Source organism: Lepidochelys olivacea, assembly GCF_965140295.1.
Source record: "Lepidochelys olivacea isolate rLepOli2 genome assembly, chromosome: 1".
Classification (NCBI taxonomy): domain Eukaryota; kingdom Metazoa; phylum Chordata; order Testudines; family Cheloniidae; genus Lepidochelys; species Lepidochelys olivacea.
Genome location: NC_140411.1, coordinates 43,626,519 through 43,645,765, shown reverse-complemented (window position 1 = coordinate 43,645,765; position 19,247 = coordinate 43,626,519). Strand labels below are relative to the sequence as shown.

Genomic DNA, 19,247 nt, shown 5'->3' with positions numbered 1-19,247 from the left:
GCCACAGTCCACCTGAGATCAACAGATGCAGATGTCTGAACTGAAGGCCAAAGGCCATGCTGTGAAGAGATTACGTGATGCCAACAGACCCCAGTTGTCAGCTGGTGGAATTGAACCTGGGGCCTCTAGAGCTAAATGCATGAGCCTCTACTGCAGGAGCTAAAAGCCATAAGCCCATAGAGCAGATACATTCATCTCTCTCTACTTAGTCTTGGTGCCACTAGACGGGATGGAACACCACACCCAGGAGGTGTGTGGGTTACATACTTCCCCTAGCTGAGGAAGTGCATCCCGCGCTTTAGAGACTTCCCTTTTTAAATGCTGGATGAGCCCCTACTTGTAACGCTAACACACCCCGGTTGTCAGCAGGTGGGATTGAACCTCGGGCTTCTGGAGCTTAGTGCATGAGCCTCTACTGCAGGAGCTAAAAGCCATATGGCTGTTAGCTAAGGCTGTAGAGCAGACTCATCAATCTCTCTCTCTAAGTGGTCTCGGCATCTCTAGCTGGGACAGAACCCCACACCAAGGAGATGTGTGGGTCCATAAAAGAAAAGTAACAGCCCTTAATGCTTAATAGACTACAAAAGTTATGACATCACACTCCAAGCGGGTAACTATGAGGAAGGGGATTACTTTCCAAACAACTGGTATAGGGTTATAACGATGTAAAAGGTCATTTTGTTTCCATGTAAATGTAACTAACTGTTTTAATAGGTAAGTGAGTGTATGTTACTAATCATTGAACCTTTGAGCAGTGAAAAGATGTGTTGGGATGGCTGCAATGTGGTTTAAATCGCCAACCATGTGGTGTGTCAGCCAGCCTTAACGCTATAATGCTTCCTGTCAGGAGCACAGTAAGTACATAACAATATTCAAATGCGCCATGGCAGAAAGAGGAAAAAGAAAACCCTCAGGAGCTGAGTATCATAAACAAAAGGCTGAGAAGGAAAAGGACCAGCAAAACAGCAGGTATCCTTTCTGAAATATCTTCTCTTTAATCCAAATAAAAATGGAAGCAGTTCACAGCATCCAGATGAAGGAATTTTACTTGGAGAGGAGGTTAGCTCACATCTGCATGGAAGCAGTTTGGAACATCAAGATGAAGGTATATTACTTTGAGATGAGGTTAGCTCACATCCACAAAAAAGCAGTTTGGAAACTCAAGATGATGGAAACCTATTTCTAGATGAAGGCAGCTCACAGCATCAGACTGATATGGAAGTGGAGAAAATGTATTCACCTTCAGAGACACATGCAGAAATTGAAGTAAATGAAGTAGAAGAAAGAAATGATGAGGAAATTACAAACAAGTTACAGTATAACCCATCCTCATGGCCCAGATGTGATGACAGTGTGCGGGAAAATTCTCATGGAACGTGGACACGAACAAGTTCATGAATTTCCCTTCCCTAAGGATGGAAAATTCTCTGCTCATCATTACAAGAGGAAACTCATTAATGGGGAAGAAATTCATCAAAACTGGTTACAATATTCAGTGTCGAAGGACTCTGTGTTTTGCTTTTGCTGCAAGTTGTTTCGAAATTAAGCAATTGGTACATCACTTACTGAAAATGGTTCCAAGGACTGGAAACACATATCTTTAATTCTCTCTTCACATGAAAGAAGTAGAACATTTGGAATGTTTTCAAAATTGGAAAGAACTTGAATTACAATTGAAAAAAGGAAAAACTATTGATGAAGAAAATTTATGTGTGATGAAGGAAAAAGAAGACTATTGGCAACAAATATTAGAGCATCTGATTGCTTTAGTGAGAGTTCTCGGTGGGCAAAATTTAGCATTCCACGGCCACGGTAGAAATGAAAAATTATATGCTTCAGGTAATAGAAACTTTTTAAAATTTGTTGAATACCTAGCTTTGTTTGATCCAGTCATGAAGGAGTATCTACATAAAATAACTGATCATGAAACACAGGTTCATTACATAGGAAAAATATGCAGAATGAACTAATTCAAATCCTTGCAAATGCCATTAAAAAGAAAGTTGTAGAAGCTGCCCATGCTGCAAAATACTTTTCGATAATACTGGACTGTACGCCAGATATAAGTCATGTTGAATAAATGACGATGATCTGTTTTGTGGATATGGAAAAGTCTGCATATGAAGATAATGCTGAAGTGCTCATAAAGGAACATTTTTTGGGTTTCGTACCACTGAAGGAGGCAACTGGAGCATTTATGATTGAAATTATTCTACAAGAGCTTGAAACAATGTCATTATCTGTTGAAAACTTACATGGCCAAGGCTATGATAATGGGAGTAATAGGAAGGGTAAAGACAATGGTGTGCAAAGGAGAATGATGGAAATCAGTCCTAGGGCGTTCTCTGAATTTGATTGTCAATGATGCTGCTAGATGCTGTTTGGAGGCAAGCAATTTCTTTGACCTGGTACAACATGTTTGTGTGTTTTTCCTCAGGCTCAACATGCTGTTGGGAGATTCTGACTCGTCATGTAAATTCTCTAACTGTGAAACCACTTAGTCAGATAAGATGGGAGAGTCGCATTGATGCTTTGAAGCCTCTTCGCTATGAACTTGGAAACATTTATGATGCCCTAATTGAAATTTCTGATACTACCTTTACGAGATCATCTGGCAATACAGCACGTTCAGATGCAGAAGCTCTTGCAAATGGCCTTTCCAAGTTCAAATTTGTGACTTCATTCATTTTGTGGTATAATTCCTTTTCAAGATTAACCTTACTAGTAAGCAGCTTCAGGAAAAGAACTTGAACATACATTCTGCTATTCAAAAACTGCAGCAAACTAAAAATATTCTGGAGGAATTCAGAAGCGATGAAGGGTTTGAAAGAACACCGGTAGATTCTCTCGAGCTTGCTGAAGAAATAGCCTTTCTAACAGAATTTGAACTGGAGCCAGTTTGCATTCGGCAAAAGAAACAGCAATTTTCGTATGAAGGATGAAACACCCATTCAGAACCCAAAAGAAAGGTCAAATTTCTACTTTGCAGTCCTTGATACTGCTATTCATTCGCTTGACGAAAGATTTCAACAGATGCAGCAGCTAGAGTCAGTATTTGGCTTTCTATGTGATATCCACAGCTTGCAAAAGAAAACAGCAAAACAGATAAGAGAATTTTGTATAAAACTGGAGTCGGCATTGACTCATGAAAATTCAAAAGACATTGATGCCTCAGATTTGTGTAGTGAGCTTCAGGCTTTTTCAAGATGACTTAAGAAACATTCCACTCCTGAAGAAGTACTAAAGTTTGTTTGTGAAAATAAACAGACAGTTTTCCAAACATTTTTATTTCGCTACACATTCTCTTAACTTTGCCAGTTTCCATAGCTAGTGGGGAATGTAGCTTCTCAAAGTTAAAATTGATAAAAGCATATCTGCATTCAACAATGGTGCAAGAGCAACGTGTTGGTCTTGCCACAATGTCAATAGAGCATGAAATAGCTGGTAAACTGGATCTAAAAGAAATAGTGACTGAATTTTCAAAACTTAAAACAAAAGAAGTCATGTTTTAAGAACACAGAGTGTTTTTTATTTGGAGTGTTTTGTAAATACAGGTTAAAGTTAAAGAGCTTTCTTATTTCTTTCTATATTGGATGTAGTGGTAAAGGCAGTTAAAGCAGGTTAGTGTAATAGATGATTTTGGATTTGTAATAAAAATTAACATTTTTAATGCATTTTTCTTTGAAATTGGACTGAAATATCATCTAACTGTCATGCACAAATCTATTCTGAAAATTTTGTGTCTCTATTTTATTTGATCTCAGAAACATTGGCTGGACAGACGGACGGACAAACCGAATAATTAAGCCTCTGTTTAAAAAAAAACACTTAAAAAATTAAAAGGAAAAAAGGGACAAAATGTTTCCCAGTTTACCAAAAACCTCAGCCTAGATCTGTCCTTGGGACTTGGGGATGGGGGGCACCGATTGCGTGGTTCGCCTAGGGTGCCAGTTGCTGGCAGCTAGTCTTGGGCCACCCCTGCTTAGCTGCATTCCTTATCCACTATCATATCCCAATATCCATATTTGGAATCAAGTACTGAGACTATTTTTGCTGTTGCCAGGTCAGGACATTTCTGCGCTTACAGGTTGATAGCAGTGAGCCTTTTTTAGTGCTTTGTTTAGGTTGCCAGCGTCTATGCAAATGCATCACTTTCCTGACTTCTCAACAGCTACTACACTGATTATCCAACTTGTTGACCCTCTGACTTTAGCGAAGTCTTTTTTTCCATATGTTTTCTATTTTTAGCCTTCTTTTTCCATTTGTTTTATTACTCCCATTATTTGTTTCTCTTAATGCAATGGCAGAGGAAGTGAGGCAGAAACATCATGGCAATCTTTTAACAGCTTTGCTCTTGGGTTGTCACAGAGGATTATCTGCTCTGGACATGTTTTTTGTTTTGCTTGTGTGTCTATTGTATGAATCACAGAGTCATAGAGTTTAGAGCCAGAAGGCATCATCAAATAATCTAATCTGACTTCCTGTATGTCACAGGCCACCAACACCTCCCAGCATCTACACACTAAACCCAATAACTGAAATTAGACCAAAGTATTAGAGCCCATAGGAAACTAGACTATTATGTGTCACATGGAGAAATTAGGATGGACTAAGGTGCACCAACATCTGAGGTCCCTGCAATGGCAGGGAAATTATTAAGTAAAATTATACTCCAATAATCCTGCCAAGTGACCCCCAGCCACCGACTGCAAAAAAAAAAAATATCCAAGGTCACTGCCAATCTGACCTGAGGGAAAATTCTTTTCCAATCCCATATACAGTGATCAGTTAGACTCTGAGCACACAAGCAAGAACAGCTAGCCAATCACCTAAAATAAAAGATCCTCAGTACCACCTCAGAGCACTAGTCCACCCTGTCCAGTCTCCCATTTCCATCCATGGCAATCTCTGATGCTTCAGAGGAAGGAGACCAAACCACACCCACCAGAATACACGGGGGGATACCTTCTTGACCCCTTCAGGTGGCTGACTGAATTCCTGTAGCATGAATAAATAATTTATCCTAGAGTTAGTGTCACTAGGTTCATGCATGAATTCACTTGTTTTAGCTGTAAGTAGTGACTTCTGTGTTATCTGTACTACCTTAAATTTAGCTTATATACTTTGTCTTGGTATTCTGCTTGCAATTTACATTATCCTGGTGGGATTATGATCATGACATCGTATAATTATAATGTAGTTTTAGTTGGTTGCAATTTTGCTTCCTTCTCTTGCATAATAATGAGGAAGTCTTTGTTACCCAGCACATTCACTGATGCCCCACTATCTATTTGGCATTCAATTTCCTGTTTGTTTATGTGCTCCTACCTTGTCTTTGCATCTGGTGAGAGTTTGAGCATTACAAACCATTTACTTCTGCTATTTTGCATTACATTAATGTCATATACATGCAAAGGTTCATCCTGTAAGCCACTGCTTGCTTCCTCAATATGGTGCATTCTTCTTTTCTTTTCTGTTTGCAAGCAAGAACATGTTTCCTCTTGCCACAATTATTGCCATATGGAGGGCATTTTCCATTATTATATTTTTCTCCATAGTATCTACAGGTCTTCCTTTGCATTTTTTCTGTCTTCCCTGCTTTGTATTGGTGCATTTGTTTCTGCATTAATGTTGGTGTGTTTTTCCTTGCATTTTCATGCTTTCCCTGTGCTACTTGGTAACTTATCTCTGTGTCTGCTCCACTTATACTCTGCATTTGGATGTAAGCTTGTTCACTCTGAAAAATAGCTCTTTTTGGTGATGCTAAATGTTGTCTGATTATCAGCTAGAACCACAGCCAACATTAGACAAAACTTTTAAGAGGTATTGCTGACTATCACCTTTCAGCATGGATATTGGCACTCTTTTCAAACCAAAAAACCCCAAACTGAGCAAAGCTGAAATGAAGGTTTTAGTATGTATCATTAATTTAAGAGGAAAATATGTAACTGAGAACTATGGTTTAACACACACACACACACACCCATCTGAAAGCCAGGAAATTAAAATGTAAGGTTACATTTCAAATACAAAAAACAAACTATTAACAGAAAACTATTCACCTCTCCATGCACTATCTATAACACTTATGCATTATTGCCTTGGAAACTCTATTGTGACATTGCATATTTATATGAGATTACAAGTATGTTTCATAAAGGGAAAAATGTTGGTGTAATATTCTTAGACGCCTGGAAGGCATTTGCTTGGTATTGCATGGTATTTTGATTAAGAAACTAGTACCATACAGTCAACATGACACACATTAAATGGATTAAAAACTGGCAAACTGATAAGTCTCAAAATGTGATTGTAAACAGGGAATAATCATTGAGTGGGGCTACTTCTAGTGGGGTCCCACGAGGATTGATTCTTGGCCCTATGTTATTTAACATTTTTAGTAAGAACCTGGAAAAAACAAAATCATTAATGATAAAGTTTGCCAGTGATACAAAGATCAGAAGAGTGGTATGAGGAATCATGGGCCTTGAACATGGGGTCACAGATCTCCAGGTAGTGCTCAGACTCTGGCCGCCACTCCATGGCTCACTCTAAACTACTATGGCAGGTATTTCTCCTTCTGTACATTGCTCCCTAAACTGCAGCACTGGGATGTAAGGGTGCAGCATGATCAAGAGAGGTCAGAAAGCACACTTTCTATAGTCCTGCATCCCAACCAGATTTTAGAGGGACTCCTAGGGATTCCACTGCAACCTCACCCCTCGAGTCATGGCAGCTCAAAAGCATTATTAGCAATACAACCACTGGTTTACTGCCCCAAGGTATGCACTATTGTTCCAGAGAGGGGAGTCTCCTGTGCCGATTCTTCAAGGCTCATTTACACCAATGCAAAGGTGAGCACAAAGTGAGTGTAAAACCTATTTACACTTACTTTGCACTGGTATAAATGATTACACAAAGTGCAGGATAACAGAAGATCAGACCCAGAGAGCAAACTATTTGGATTCAGTATTGTCTCAGGCCAATTATCTGTCAAGCTCTGGAGTGGAGGTGAAACCTTCTGCATAGCTATATTTCTACCTGCACAGGGATCCACCTGTTTTTTTTCTCTGCATATTTGCTCCCCTCTGTAGCACAGAAGTGGGGGTCATTTGGACCTTAGTTTTGTTTTTTTGATCACCATGAGAATTGTCTGGCACTGTAACTCTGACAGTACTAGGTCAAACATCTCAAGCTTGATGAGAAAAAGGTGATTTCAGGAGTTAGGCTGCTCAGTGAACTCTCAGAATAAGCATGTGGTTTTCTGAAATATAATTTTACTATAATTTACAAATGATTTTTTATCCTCTGCTATGCTGTATTTTAGTTGCAAGACAGTCAGCTTTCCTAATGAGTGATTAATGAGTTGTGGGTCTGGGGACAGAATAGGCCCACTGCTCCTCCTGCATGTCATAAGAGGCAACTAAAAGGGGGCTGCCTGGACAGGGATGGGCTTGGTCAGGTTAGAAATTTGCACAAGACACACCATATGATGAGCAAGTCAACGATGTCCGTACCAGTTTGATTGCAGCCCGGGTTAATAATGACCGTGCCATCTGTCTCCCACCAGGGCAGACGCGACAAGTATACTACTGGTGTAACTCCAACAAAGAGGATCCTGGGAAGAGATATCACCACCATAGCCACATGGAATGTAAGGACATTGAGACAAACAGGGAGGTTGAAAGAACTCACGTAAAAAATGGAACAATACACCTGACACCTCCTAGGAATCTGTGATGCTAGATGGAAGAACTTTGAAGAAGTATAACAGAAGAAGGCCATGTACTCTATTACAGTGGAGAGGACAAACATGTCAATGGCATAGGATTTCTTGTGCATAAAGATATCAAGAATTCAGTATTAGGATGCCACCCAGGGACCAGCAGGCTTATTTCTATCCGTCTAAAGGCAGTACCATTTAATATCACAGTGGTACAAGTCTACTCCCCTACAACAGACTATGACAATGAGCAAATTGAAGATTTTTACAATCAGCTCCATGACATCATCAATAAGGTACACAAGAAAGATATCCTGATTGTACAAGGATATTGGAATGCTAAAGTGGGTACTGATGCACAGGCAGATTGGTGAGATTATTGTGGTCCTTTCTGTAATGCGGTAACCAATGAGATGGGATTGAGACTTTTGGAGTTTGCCAGCTATAACAATCTGGTTCTTGCAAACACATTAGGAGCGCATAAAGCATTCAGATGATCAATCTGGCTGTGATGTAGACCATTAGGTGTCTGCCATGTTGATCACATCATGGTGCAAAACCGATTTTGTTCTGGGATTAACCAACCTAAAACAAGGAGCATCCCTGGTGCTGATACTGGAAGTAATCACAACCTTGTGATACTAAATTTTTGGCTATGGCTAAGAAAAATTGTCAGGCCAAAGTTCACCAGAACCAAGTTTGACTTAGAAAGACTCAGAGACTAAAACATTGCAGTCATTCAAAGCAATGATTGGCAGAAAATTTGGCTCGCTGCTTGCTCTAGAGAAAGATGTAGAAACAATGACCAACAATTTCAACGCTGTAAGGAATGAGGCAGCAATGGACATCCTTGGGAAACATCGTAAGAAGACAAAACCATAGGTCAGAAACTAAATACTATAAATGTGTGCCATCAGAAGAGAATTTAAAGAGAGACAAGAACAGCACTGAGGGAGCTGATAAATACAAAGTGAAGGGCAGAAAGATCAAGAAAGGAATGAAGGTGGCCAAGGAGATATGGACTGAAAAACAATGCTCAAAAATTGAAGAGTGTATCAATAATAAAAATAGCAAACGAGCCTTCCAGGTTGTAAAAGATCTAACAAAGGAAAGATGGACTAAAGCTAATGCAATTCAAGACAAAGAAGGGAACAATCTTACAGAAGAAAGGGACATCATCAATAGGTGGACAAACTACTGCTCTGATCTATACAACCACCAGACAAATGGAGATCCTAGTGTCTTAGACAGCCCAGATTCAACAGAGGAGGATAACTTTCCAACACTACATGAAGTGGAGACACCTGTGAAATCACTCAAGAATGGAAAGGCTACAGATATTGACAACATCCCAGATGAATTGATGAAATTCAGAGGAGAAATAGTAATAGATGTACTCACCAAGATCTACAACAAGATCTGGTAGACTGATGAGTGGCCCTCCACGTGGACTGTCACTAATCATCACTCTGCCAAAGAAAGACAACCTACAATTGTGTCCAAAATTAACGGACCATAAGCTTAATTAGCTATTCCAGCAAAGTGATGTTGAAAGTGTTATTGAACAGATTGAAGCCAAACAGACAATATCATCGCTGAAGAACAGGCTGGCTTTTGTGCTGGAAGAAGTACCACAGAACAGATTTTCAACCTTTGTGTTCTATGTGAGAAGTACTTACAACACCAGCAGGACATCTACCACTTCTTTGTTGACTTCAAGAAGGCGTTTCACAGAGTATGGCAAGAAGTTCTCTGGGAAACCGTGAAGAAGTACAATGTTGGTCATAAGCTTATTCTTACCATTAAACAACTGTATGCCAAGGCCAGCAGTGCAGTTCTTGACAATGGCACAATAGGAGAGTGGTTTTGCACCACTGTTGGAGTCCACAAGGCTGCCTTCTTTCACCCACACTGTTCAACATCTGCTTGGAGTGCATAATGACTGATGCTCTAGAAGATCACATATGCACAGTCAGCACTGGGGGACGGGAGGGTGGAGTGCGAACAATCTCAAATCTTCGCTTCGCTGAAGACATTGATGGCCTGGCAGTCAGCAAAGATGAATTGCCAACCTTGTGAAATGACTGGATGAAACCTCCATAAAAAATGGCACGGAAATCAGTGCAGAGAAAACCAAGCTGATGACAAACAAAGGTGATGGGATCAGCTCACATACCACTGTCAGTGGACAAGAGCTGGAGACAGTGAAACAGTTCAAGTATTTGGGGGCAATAATCACTGATGAAGGATCCAAGGCAGAAATTCCGGCAAGAACTAAGCAAAGCTAAAGCCAATTTGGAGGAATAAGAACATCTCCCTGGAATCTACACTGAAACTGCTGCACACATTGGTCATCTCCATTTTTCTGTATGTGTGCAAGACACGGACCCTTACAGCAGAACTTGAACAGAAAATACAGGTAATAGAGATGAGATGCTTCCGTAAAATCCTGGGCATCTCCTACTTTGACCATGTCACTAATGAAGAGGTCTGCAACATCACCCAATGCGCTGGGTCATATGAAGACCTCCTGATGACCGTAAAGAAGCGCAAGCTGAAGTGATATAGCCATGTAACAAGATCATCTGGCCTATCCAAGATCATCCTCCAAGGGACAATACAGGGGAAGAGAAGAAGAGGTAGACAAAAGAAGAGATGGATTGACAACATAAAAGAGTGGACAGGAATGGACTTCACAGAGACACAGTTGTCAGGGGTGGAGACAATTGGCTGATTGCTCAACAACGATAGTGCCCCAACGACCAATGTGGTTATGGGAGTGATGATGATGATGATGAATAAGGTATATAAGAGATGAAAAGAGAAGTGAAGATGCGTCACTATATTGTATATAAAGATAAAGAATTGCAAAATATTCTTGATGTGTTTTTGAAGCCTGCATATATCATGTGTCCACAGCTTACTCAACATTTTATACAAAACTAATAACATTGTCTTTAATGAACAAGTAATACTTTAAAAGAGCTTATTTTAAAAATTGTTATAGTGGGCTTGATTGTCCTCTCACTTATAAAGCTTTTATACTGGAACAATTTAATTGACTTTAATGGATTTGCTCCTGATTTTCAGTGATGTGAAAGGGAATCAAGCCTTATACTGTATGTCTACATACTAGCTATGAAACTGCATAGTTATCTTTGCCAACTAGAAGATTAAAAGAGGAGTAGAATACATATTTTAACATCACTATTTCAATGAATGTATGATTTTGACTTTGTGCACAGATAGTCCTTTTCAAAATCAACTAACAATTGTCCAGTCTTTCATATCTTTGCTAAACATGCTAACCATGCTTTTTTGTTAAAATTTGGTGTCCCGTGGGCATATAATAATCATTTGAGGTGGTTTCCTGGTTAAATAAAGTTGTAATTTCAATTAAGTTAAAAAGCAAAAAATCTTAAGATATAACCCTGAGGAATAAACATAATTTATGAACACATATATTTTAACTTAAATTTGTTTTAGAAGTGCTAATTGTACACTAACTACTACTGTTATATTTTTATACAGTGAAATAACTTGCCTTGATCTATTAAAATTAAGACCTCAAGTTTTTAGAGTACTAATAATGAAAGCAAGTTAAATATGGCAGTTGTAATTAGGTTCTAAAATATGGAAACTGAAATTGAACGTAAGTTATGTGGCAATGTCAGTATTTTCTTTGATGAATTATTCCAATTTAAATCCAGAGCAACTGAACTTTAATATGTACATTTTAAAGCAATTTAGACCTGGAAAATGTTGTTAGTGGCTACAGGTCATGTAAGTACTAGTTTACAATGGAGCAGAGTAAAATGTCTTTATGTATGCTATCAAATGAAAGCATAGTAACTACTGTTCTGAATTAATGTTAATGTGCAGAACTATTCAGACATGATCTGATAACGTCCAAGGCAAATTTGTCTTTTGGTAAGTGACATTTTAAATGCACTATACTTAATAAAGTGCTATGGTGTAAATATCAAAGGCAAGGGGAAATAAGAGCATGTTGTCACTTTAAAAGAAGGTATAAAAAAAAATCACTGTTTTACAGCAGAACTGGGCAAAAGTTCCATGTAGAATTCTCAATCCAAATGGTTACACAAATAAGACCATGCAGGATTCCCTCAGTCTTAGTTTATCAGTTACCATGTGTACTTAAAATAAGAAATGGATGAGAAAAACAGCTCAGGCACAACGTCTGCTACCCACAAGAGTTAGTTTAGGGTGAAGTTTATGCAAACCCCATTATAATGCTAATGACATTCCTAACCCAGCAATTAAATTTATTGATAAAGGTCAGAACATTTTCAAATTTTCCCTTTCCTAATGAGGTAAAGATAGAACTTGTGTTTACAGGCACATGGTTTAATGTAAATGTTATTTTAGATGAACTGTGTGTGGTTTTGCTTTAGTTATATGTGGAAACGCATTTTTCAGGCATTTCTTAAATGTCTGTTACGAACCTGTGATTCGAAGTTTATCTGTACCAACTAAAACTTCATTTTCATCCACTGTAAAAAGTGGCTTGCCATCTACGGAGTTGATCTGAAACTGTTGACCATGGACTTCTACCATTTTAGGACCTGAAAAGCATATTTGACAAGATAAATGATTATTAAGTGACCTTTCATAATGATTCCTTTCTTGCATTCTATACATAAATAATCAGCCATGTAACACCAGGTTATTCAAAATCCACTCTTATCAACTTTGTGAGTCATCTAAAGGCATTTAGGAATTGTGAAGATACTATGGTAATGGCAGACATATGAAGGATCTTTGATCATTATAAATGTAATATCGCTTCCTTAATTAACAAAAATACTGACGACATTGATATGTTTGCAACATCCTCATTATTAGGGAGAATAAGCTCTTCATAAAACAATCCCTTAGCTGTTTACACATCAAGTGCAGTTCTGGCTCCACATTTTACAAATGCTGCCTATCATGTTCTTCTTAAACCACATAAAATTAATTGAAAAATATTTTCAGACTTCGAATGCCAAAAAAATCATCCAGTGGACTGGCCATCCTATCAACACATTAAAATGAGTCAAAGCAGAGGGTTTGTCTGGCACTGTCTGGTCTGAAATGTAGATTGCCAGTTGTGAATCTATTTGGAGTTGGCTGATTGTTGAAGAGAATGACTCCTGTCAAGATCAAAGGGGGGTTGTGTTTTTCTTCTTCAAAATGGCAACTACCCTTCTTAACAGACTCACAGATTCCTAAATCACTAAAACATATTTTATTTTGGTCTCCAAGAGTTGCTTTGTGGGCAAGCCTGTAACAGCCTAGACAATTTCCATCCCTATCCCCATTCAGGCCAATTCTTTATCATTCCCATTTCATAGACTCATAGAAATGTAAGGCTGGAAGGGACCTAGAGAGGTCATCTAGTCCACCACCTACATGGGACCAAGTATATCAAGACTATACTTAACAGATGTTTGTCTAACCTGTTCTTAAAAGCCTCCACTGATGGAGAGTCCACAACTTCCATTGATAACTTCTTTTAGTACTGTGACAAAGCTCTGTCCTTCTCTCCATGGGTTCCAGCTTTCCTGGCGGATTTCACTAGCCTCAGAGGCTCACTGTGACCCTCCATGTACCCCTTCTCTCTCTAGAGACAAGGGTCACAGTCTACTGAGCCATTTTCATCATAAGCCAGTGAGAGAGGTGAGGAGAAGCTATCCTCCCTTGCACAGTCTCTGTTGTCTCCCAGTCTTAGTGATTAATCGGGGGGCGGGGGTGGGGGGGCAAAGGGGGAAGCCCAGGCCCGCCCTCTACTTCCGGCTCCAGCCCAGGGACCCTAATAGTATCAGCTATGGTAGCTGACCTTTTAGAAACATGACATGTACAATTCCCTGGGCTACTTTCCCACAGCAGCCCCCACTTCCTCAAGCTGCTCTTCACCCTTAACTCAGGGCCTCCTTCCTTGTGCCTGTTATGGTGTATTCTGCTCAGACTCTCCAACAGCACAACTTCCTCCCACAGCTCCTGACATCCACACCCACCTGACTAACTGGGAGGCTTTTAACTAGTTTCAGCCAGTCCCTGATTGGCTTCAGATGTCCCAATCAACCTAGCGTTCTCCCTGCCTTCTGGAAAGTTCTTAATTGGCCCCAGGTGTCTTAATTGACCTGGAGCAGCTGCCATTTAACTTGTCCTGGTACTAGGGATTTGTTTAGCCTGGAGCTAATATATCTATCTCCCACTACTTTTCTATAGCCATCTGGCCTTGCCCCATCACAGTACTTAATTATCCTTACATTTGGAAAGCTTTTCCCAACATCTAGCATAAATCTCCCTTGCTGCAGATTAAGCTTATTACTTCTTGTCCTAAACTCGATAGCCATGAAGAAGAATTGATTACCATCCTTTTGATAATAGTGTTATCAGTCTTTTCTCAAGATTAAACATGCCCATTTCTTTCAACTTTTTCTTGGCCCATGTTTTTTAAATCTTTTATCATTTTTGTTGCTTTACTCTGGACTTTCTCCAATTTCTCTTTCTTAAAGTGTGGTGCCCCAAACTGGACACACTACTCGAGCTGAGACCTCACCAGTGCTGAGTAGAGTGGAACAATTACCTCATGTGTCTTACATATGACACTCTGTTAATACATTTCACAATGATATTAGCCTTTTATGCAACTGCATCACATGTTGGCTCTTATTCAACTTGTGATCCACTGTAACCTCCAGATCCTTTTCAGATGTACCACTGCTTAGCCAATTATTCCCCATTTTGTAGTTGTGCACTGATTTTTAACTTCCTAAGTGTAGTACTTTGCACTTGTCTTTACATAATTTCATCTGGTGATTACAGACCAATTCTCAATTTATCAAGGTCAATTTGAATTCTAATTTTGTCCTCCAAAGTGCTTGCAACCCCTCCCAATCTGATGTCATCCACAAAATTTATAAGCATAATCTCCAATCAATTAACCAAGTCATTACTGAAAATACTGAAAAGCACTCGTCCCAGGACAGACTTGTGCAGCACTCCACTAGATACTTCCTCCCAGTTTCACAGTGATAACTACTCTTTGAGTGCGTTTTTTTAAGCAGTTGTGCACCAACCTCATTGTAATTTCATCTAGACCACATTTCTTATGTGGAGCTGTGTCAAAAGCCTTACTAAAATCAAGATTTATCACATCTACCGCTTCTCCCACTCCCTCCATTCACTAGGCCAGTGGTTCTCAAACTTTAGCAACCCATTTCGGGCAGGGCCGCTCAGTCCCAGGCCCTGTCCCAAATCCACCTCTTCCCCCAGGCCCCACCCCACCTCTTCCCACCCCCTGCTCACTCCATCCTCCCTCCCTCCATTGCTTGCTCTCCCCCACCCTCACTCACTTTCACCAGGCTAGGGCAGTGGGTTGGGGTGCAGGAGGGGGTGCAGGATGCGGACTCTGGGAGGCAGTTTAGGTGCAGGAGAGAGTTTGTGTGCAGGCTCTGGGCTGGGGGTTGGGGTGTGGGCTCTGACCAGGTGGCGCTTACCTCGGGTGGCTCCCAAAAGCAACTGGCACATCTCTCTGACAGCGGCTCCTAGGTGGGGGGGCGGGGGGAAAGGGCAGTCTCTATGCGCTGCCCCTGCGCACAGGCAGAGCACCTGTAACTCCCATTGCCTGCGCCCCCACCCCCCTAGGTTGCAAGGATGTGCCGGCCGCTTCCAGGAGTGGTGAGGAGACAGGGCAGGTAGGGAGCCTGCCTTAGCCCCGCTACACCACCAGACTTTTAGCACCTAAAATCTCCTGGTTTGGCTTCAGTAGCCTCCAGGAGATAGAGGGAGGGGGAGGAGTCGATCAGTGGGGCCCACAGGCCCCCTGAAATACCATCCGGGACCCCCACGGGTTCATGGACCCCAGTTTGAGAAAATATGCTAATGAGTGTGAATATAATGTAATTGGAATATGCTTCATGCAAAAAGTCTCTTGTAAGGTATCATTACAAAGCTTATAATCTACTGAGTGTGGTCATCCTATTTGTATAAATGTATCATTCTTGTATTTGAAATTAGAAATATGAAATATAACTCTCAGGTTCTATTGTAATTATGCAAAGTGTGGGCCATTAATAGCGGTTTGGAATCTTGATAACTCCCATTAACCTGGACAATTGACTGTAGATGGCTCTGTTTACTTGCAAGCCTTCCCGTGAGTCAGGCCAGGAAGAATGAAGGCTTGGGGTCTCACAGAACATATGACCATGTCACCTGGTACTGGAATCCATCTTAAACCTGGGGCTTTTCCATTTAGAAGGAGGGGTGGGACAAAAGAGAGACAAAAGATTCCCACCTTGTGCCAAAGCTATATAAGGAGGTGGAACAGAACAAAGGAGGTTCCAGTGATGAGAAATCCCCTAGTTACCACCTGAGCTGGAGCCAACAAGAACTGTAGCAGGGGAAAGGATTGGGCCCAGACTAGGAAGGAGTCCAGTCTGTGAAAGAAGCTTATTGGAACATCTCTGAGGGTGAGATTTTATCTGTAATCAGTTTCCTACTGTATTAGGCTTAGACTTGCACGTTTTATTTTATTTTGCTTGGTAACTTACTTTGTTCTGTCTGCTATTACTTGAAACCACTTAAATCCTACTTTTTATATTTAATAAAATCACTTTTGGCTTATACACTAACCCAGAGTAAGTAATTAATTCCTGGGGGAGCAAACAGATATGCATATCTCTCTATCAATGTTATAGAGAGTGGACAATTTATGAGTTTACCCCATATAAGCTTTATACAGAGTAAAACAGATTTATTTGGGGTTTGGACCCCATTTGGAACTGGGTATCTGGGTGCTAGAGACAGGAGCACTTTCTAAGCCGTTTTCAGTTAGGTCTGCAGCTTCTGGGGGACATGATTCATACCTGGGTCTGTGTTTGCAGCAGGCTAGCATGTCTATCTCAGCAAGACAGGGTACTGAAGTCCCAAGCTGGCAGGGAAAATGGGCTCAGAGGTAGTCTTAGCACATCAGGTGGAAGTCCCATGGAGGTCTCTGTGATCCAACTGTCACACCTTCAATCTATGAAAATGACAGTCAACTGTCATTCTGCACCTGCTGAGCCTGTAGTTGAATCTTTCCTTGGTGCTGTTGAGGTGGCTGGTGTACAGCTTCATTAGTCAGGAGCAAGGGGTAGGCTGGGTCTACCTGGGTCACTACTGGCATTTTAACATTGATTTATGTTTTGAAACCCCATAGTTTCATTGCCACTAATCATTTCAACATTGCCAGTAATCAAGCACATAAATCACATTTTGGACGCAGATCAAAATATGCAATTAGTACAGAGATACTTATGGTCACACATTGTCACAAATTCCTTACCTTCCTCTCTTCCCAGCCTGTGAGAGAAATAACTGATTTTCTTGGGGGTGGGGAAGTTGAGAAAGTGTGTGTAATGTCTGTATGTGGGAATGTTTGCAGTATTGTTTTAGCCATGTTGGTCCCAGGATATGAGAGAGACAAAATGAGTAACTTTTATAGGACCAACTTCTGCGAGTAAAAGTGAAAGGGACAAGCTTTCAAGCTTCACAGAGCTCTTCTTCAGGTCTGTAGAAGGAAACTAGAGTGTTCATGCTAAATACAAGGTGGGACAGATTGTTAAGCATAAGGAGTTCACACATGTTGTACGAGACCATTTAAAATTAATTAATTAACACCTCTGAAGTTGTAAGACAATGTGGTTTAGTAGGCAGATGGGTGTGTTACAAGTTGTTGTAATGGTCTCTAAGGTGCCACAAGTACTCCTTTTCCTTTTACGAATACAGACTAACACAGCTGCTACTCTGAAACCTGTGGTTGGAGAGTATCTACCATCGTAGCAGTGGAGATATGTCTTCAGATTTTGCATTTGTTGTTTTGACAGTGTCTGCTGCTGCTTTGAATTGGTGTGACCTACCCTGTGGGGAACTTGCTTGTGATGATGACCTTGTTGAAGCTGAGGGGTTGTTTGAAGGCCAGTGTTTTTTTTCCCCGTATTGAAGACGGTTTCCCTGTGGTATGTGGGTGCCTCTTTCCATGATGAGATCTACTTCCTTCGTAGAGTATCCTTGTTCGGTGAAGTCAGTTTTAAGTGTTTTAAGACATGTATTCTGGACTTTCTTTTCAGAGCATTTTCTGTGGTATCTGAGATCCTGGATGTAGATAACAGATTTCTTGGTGTGTCTTGGGTGGTTACTGGATCTGTGAAGGTAGGTGTGGTGATCTGTGGGTTTCTTGTATATAGTTGTCTGTAGGGTTCCATTGTTGAAGCTGATAGTGGTGTCCAAGAAGTTGAAGTGGGAGGGTCCCAGAGCTCAGGCTGCAGCCAAGTCCGAGCCTCTTTATCACAGTTAAACAGACCCTTAGACTGAACAAGCTGGCAAGAGACAGCCGCATGTGTCCAGAGCTGGATTAACCTTAGGCTCTCCTAGTTTTAGGACCTACTGGTCAGGCAGGGGGCACGGCTGGGTCTGGGTGAGAGGGAGCGAGCTTGTTCACACAGCCCTGTTGGAGCACTTCTGTCAGCAGGAAAGGCAAAGCAGCCCCCTGTGGCTTGGAAGAAGATCAGCCGGCAGCCTGTTGCTTTTCCTCCCTCTCGTCTCCCTGTGCTGTAGGAACACACTGCTAGGTATCCGGTTAACACTGGTAACTGGACTCTAAAAATCTGCTTACCACAGGAACCTGTGCCAGCTGTGGGTGTAGTTTGAGCAGGCAATATCCCACCCCCAATTCCTCCAGAGGTCTGCTTAGCTGTCAGGGAGGGAAGAAGCTCCCTCCGTCCCTCTCCTCAGCTGAGGCTAGCAGACAGCTCCAGGACGCTGACTCCTGGGTCCTAGTGCCCATCACTGTCATCTTCTATGTGTGCTGGGTCCCATTTCTGGACAACTGGTGAGTGCCTGGGGGGAGGGGAGGTCGGGGTCAGGGCCAGGGGGTGGTGCAGGAAAGAGGCAGTACCAGAGCAGTAGGGAAGCTTGCACAGAACCTGCACACACTCTATCCAGATCCAGCCAGAACTAATGCCGCTCCCATGTATAAGGAACAAATTCCCACACATTTGTAGGAAAAACAAAACAAAACATCCCATTTGGTATACCAGTACTTTAACTTTTATAGGACCTTCCATTGAGGGGCTTCAGATTTATGGTGCACTGTATTCAATACTGTATTGAACTATACGAAAAATCAAAGAAATCCAATTTTTTTCCTTGATGTATTTTTCTGTACTGGGATGCTCAGGCAACCAAGTTCTTTCCTTATGCTCAGCGTAGTTCCACAGGCCAACACATTGTTGTGCTTTTAAGGGGTTGCAAAAGCACTGGAGGAAGCTCAACCCACAATGTTGCAAGTTTCTCCATCCCCTCTCCCTCGAGGATTTTAAATCCACTTCTTAGCAGGCTATGATAAAAAGACTGGCTGAATAGGCTAAAGGCAGGTTCTGTCCATTTGCTGATTCTCCAGCAGTTCAATCCATCATAAAAGTACCACACATTTCATTTCTTTTGAGTTTCATTCAAAAACTGTAAAGCTAAATAA

At 41.0% G+C, this 19,247-nt stretch overlaps 1 protein-coding gene across 4 annotated transcripts in view; it reads right to left on the bottom strand.

The window, feature by feature from the left end:
• Positions 1-19,247, bottom strand: part of SGCG (sarcoglycan gamma) — a 140,532-nt gene that overhangs the window by 32,210 nt on the left and 89,075 nt on the right. For all 4 annotated transcript variants that reach the window (XM_084633683.1, XM_084633684.1, XM_084633685.1 and 1 more), the window contains one exon: positions 12,190-12,309. In XM_084633683.1, coding sequence (XP_084489809.1) covers positions 12,190-12,309 — 120 coding nt within the window. The remainder of the gene's footprint in view (positions 1-12,189; positions 12,310-19,247) is intronic.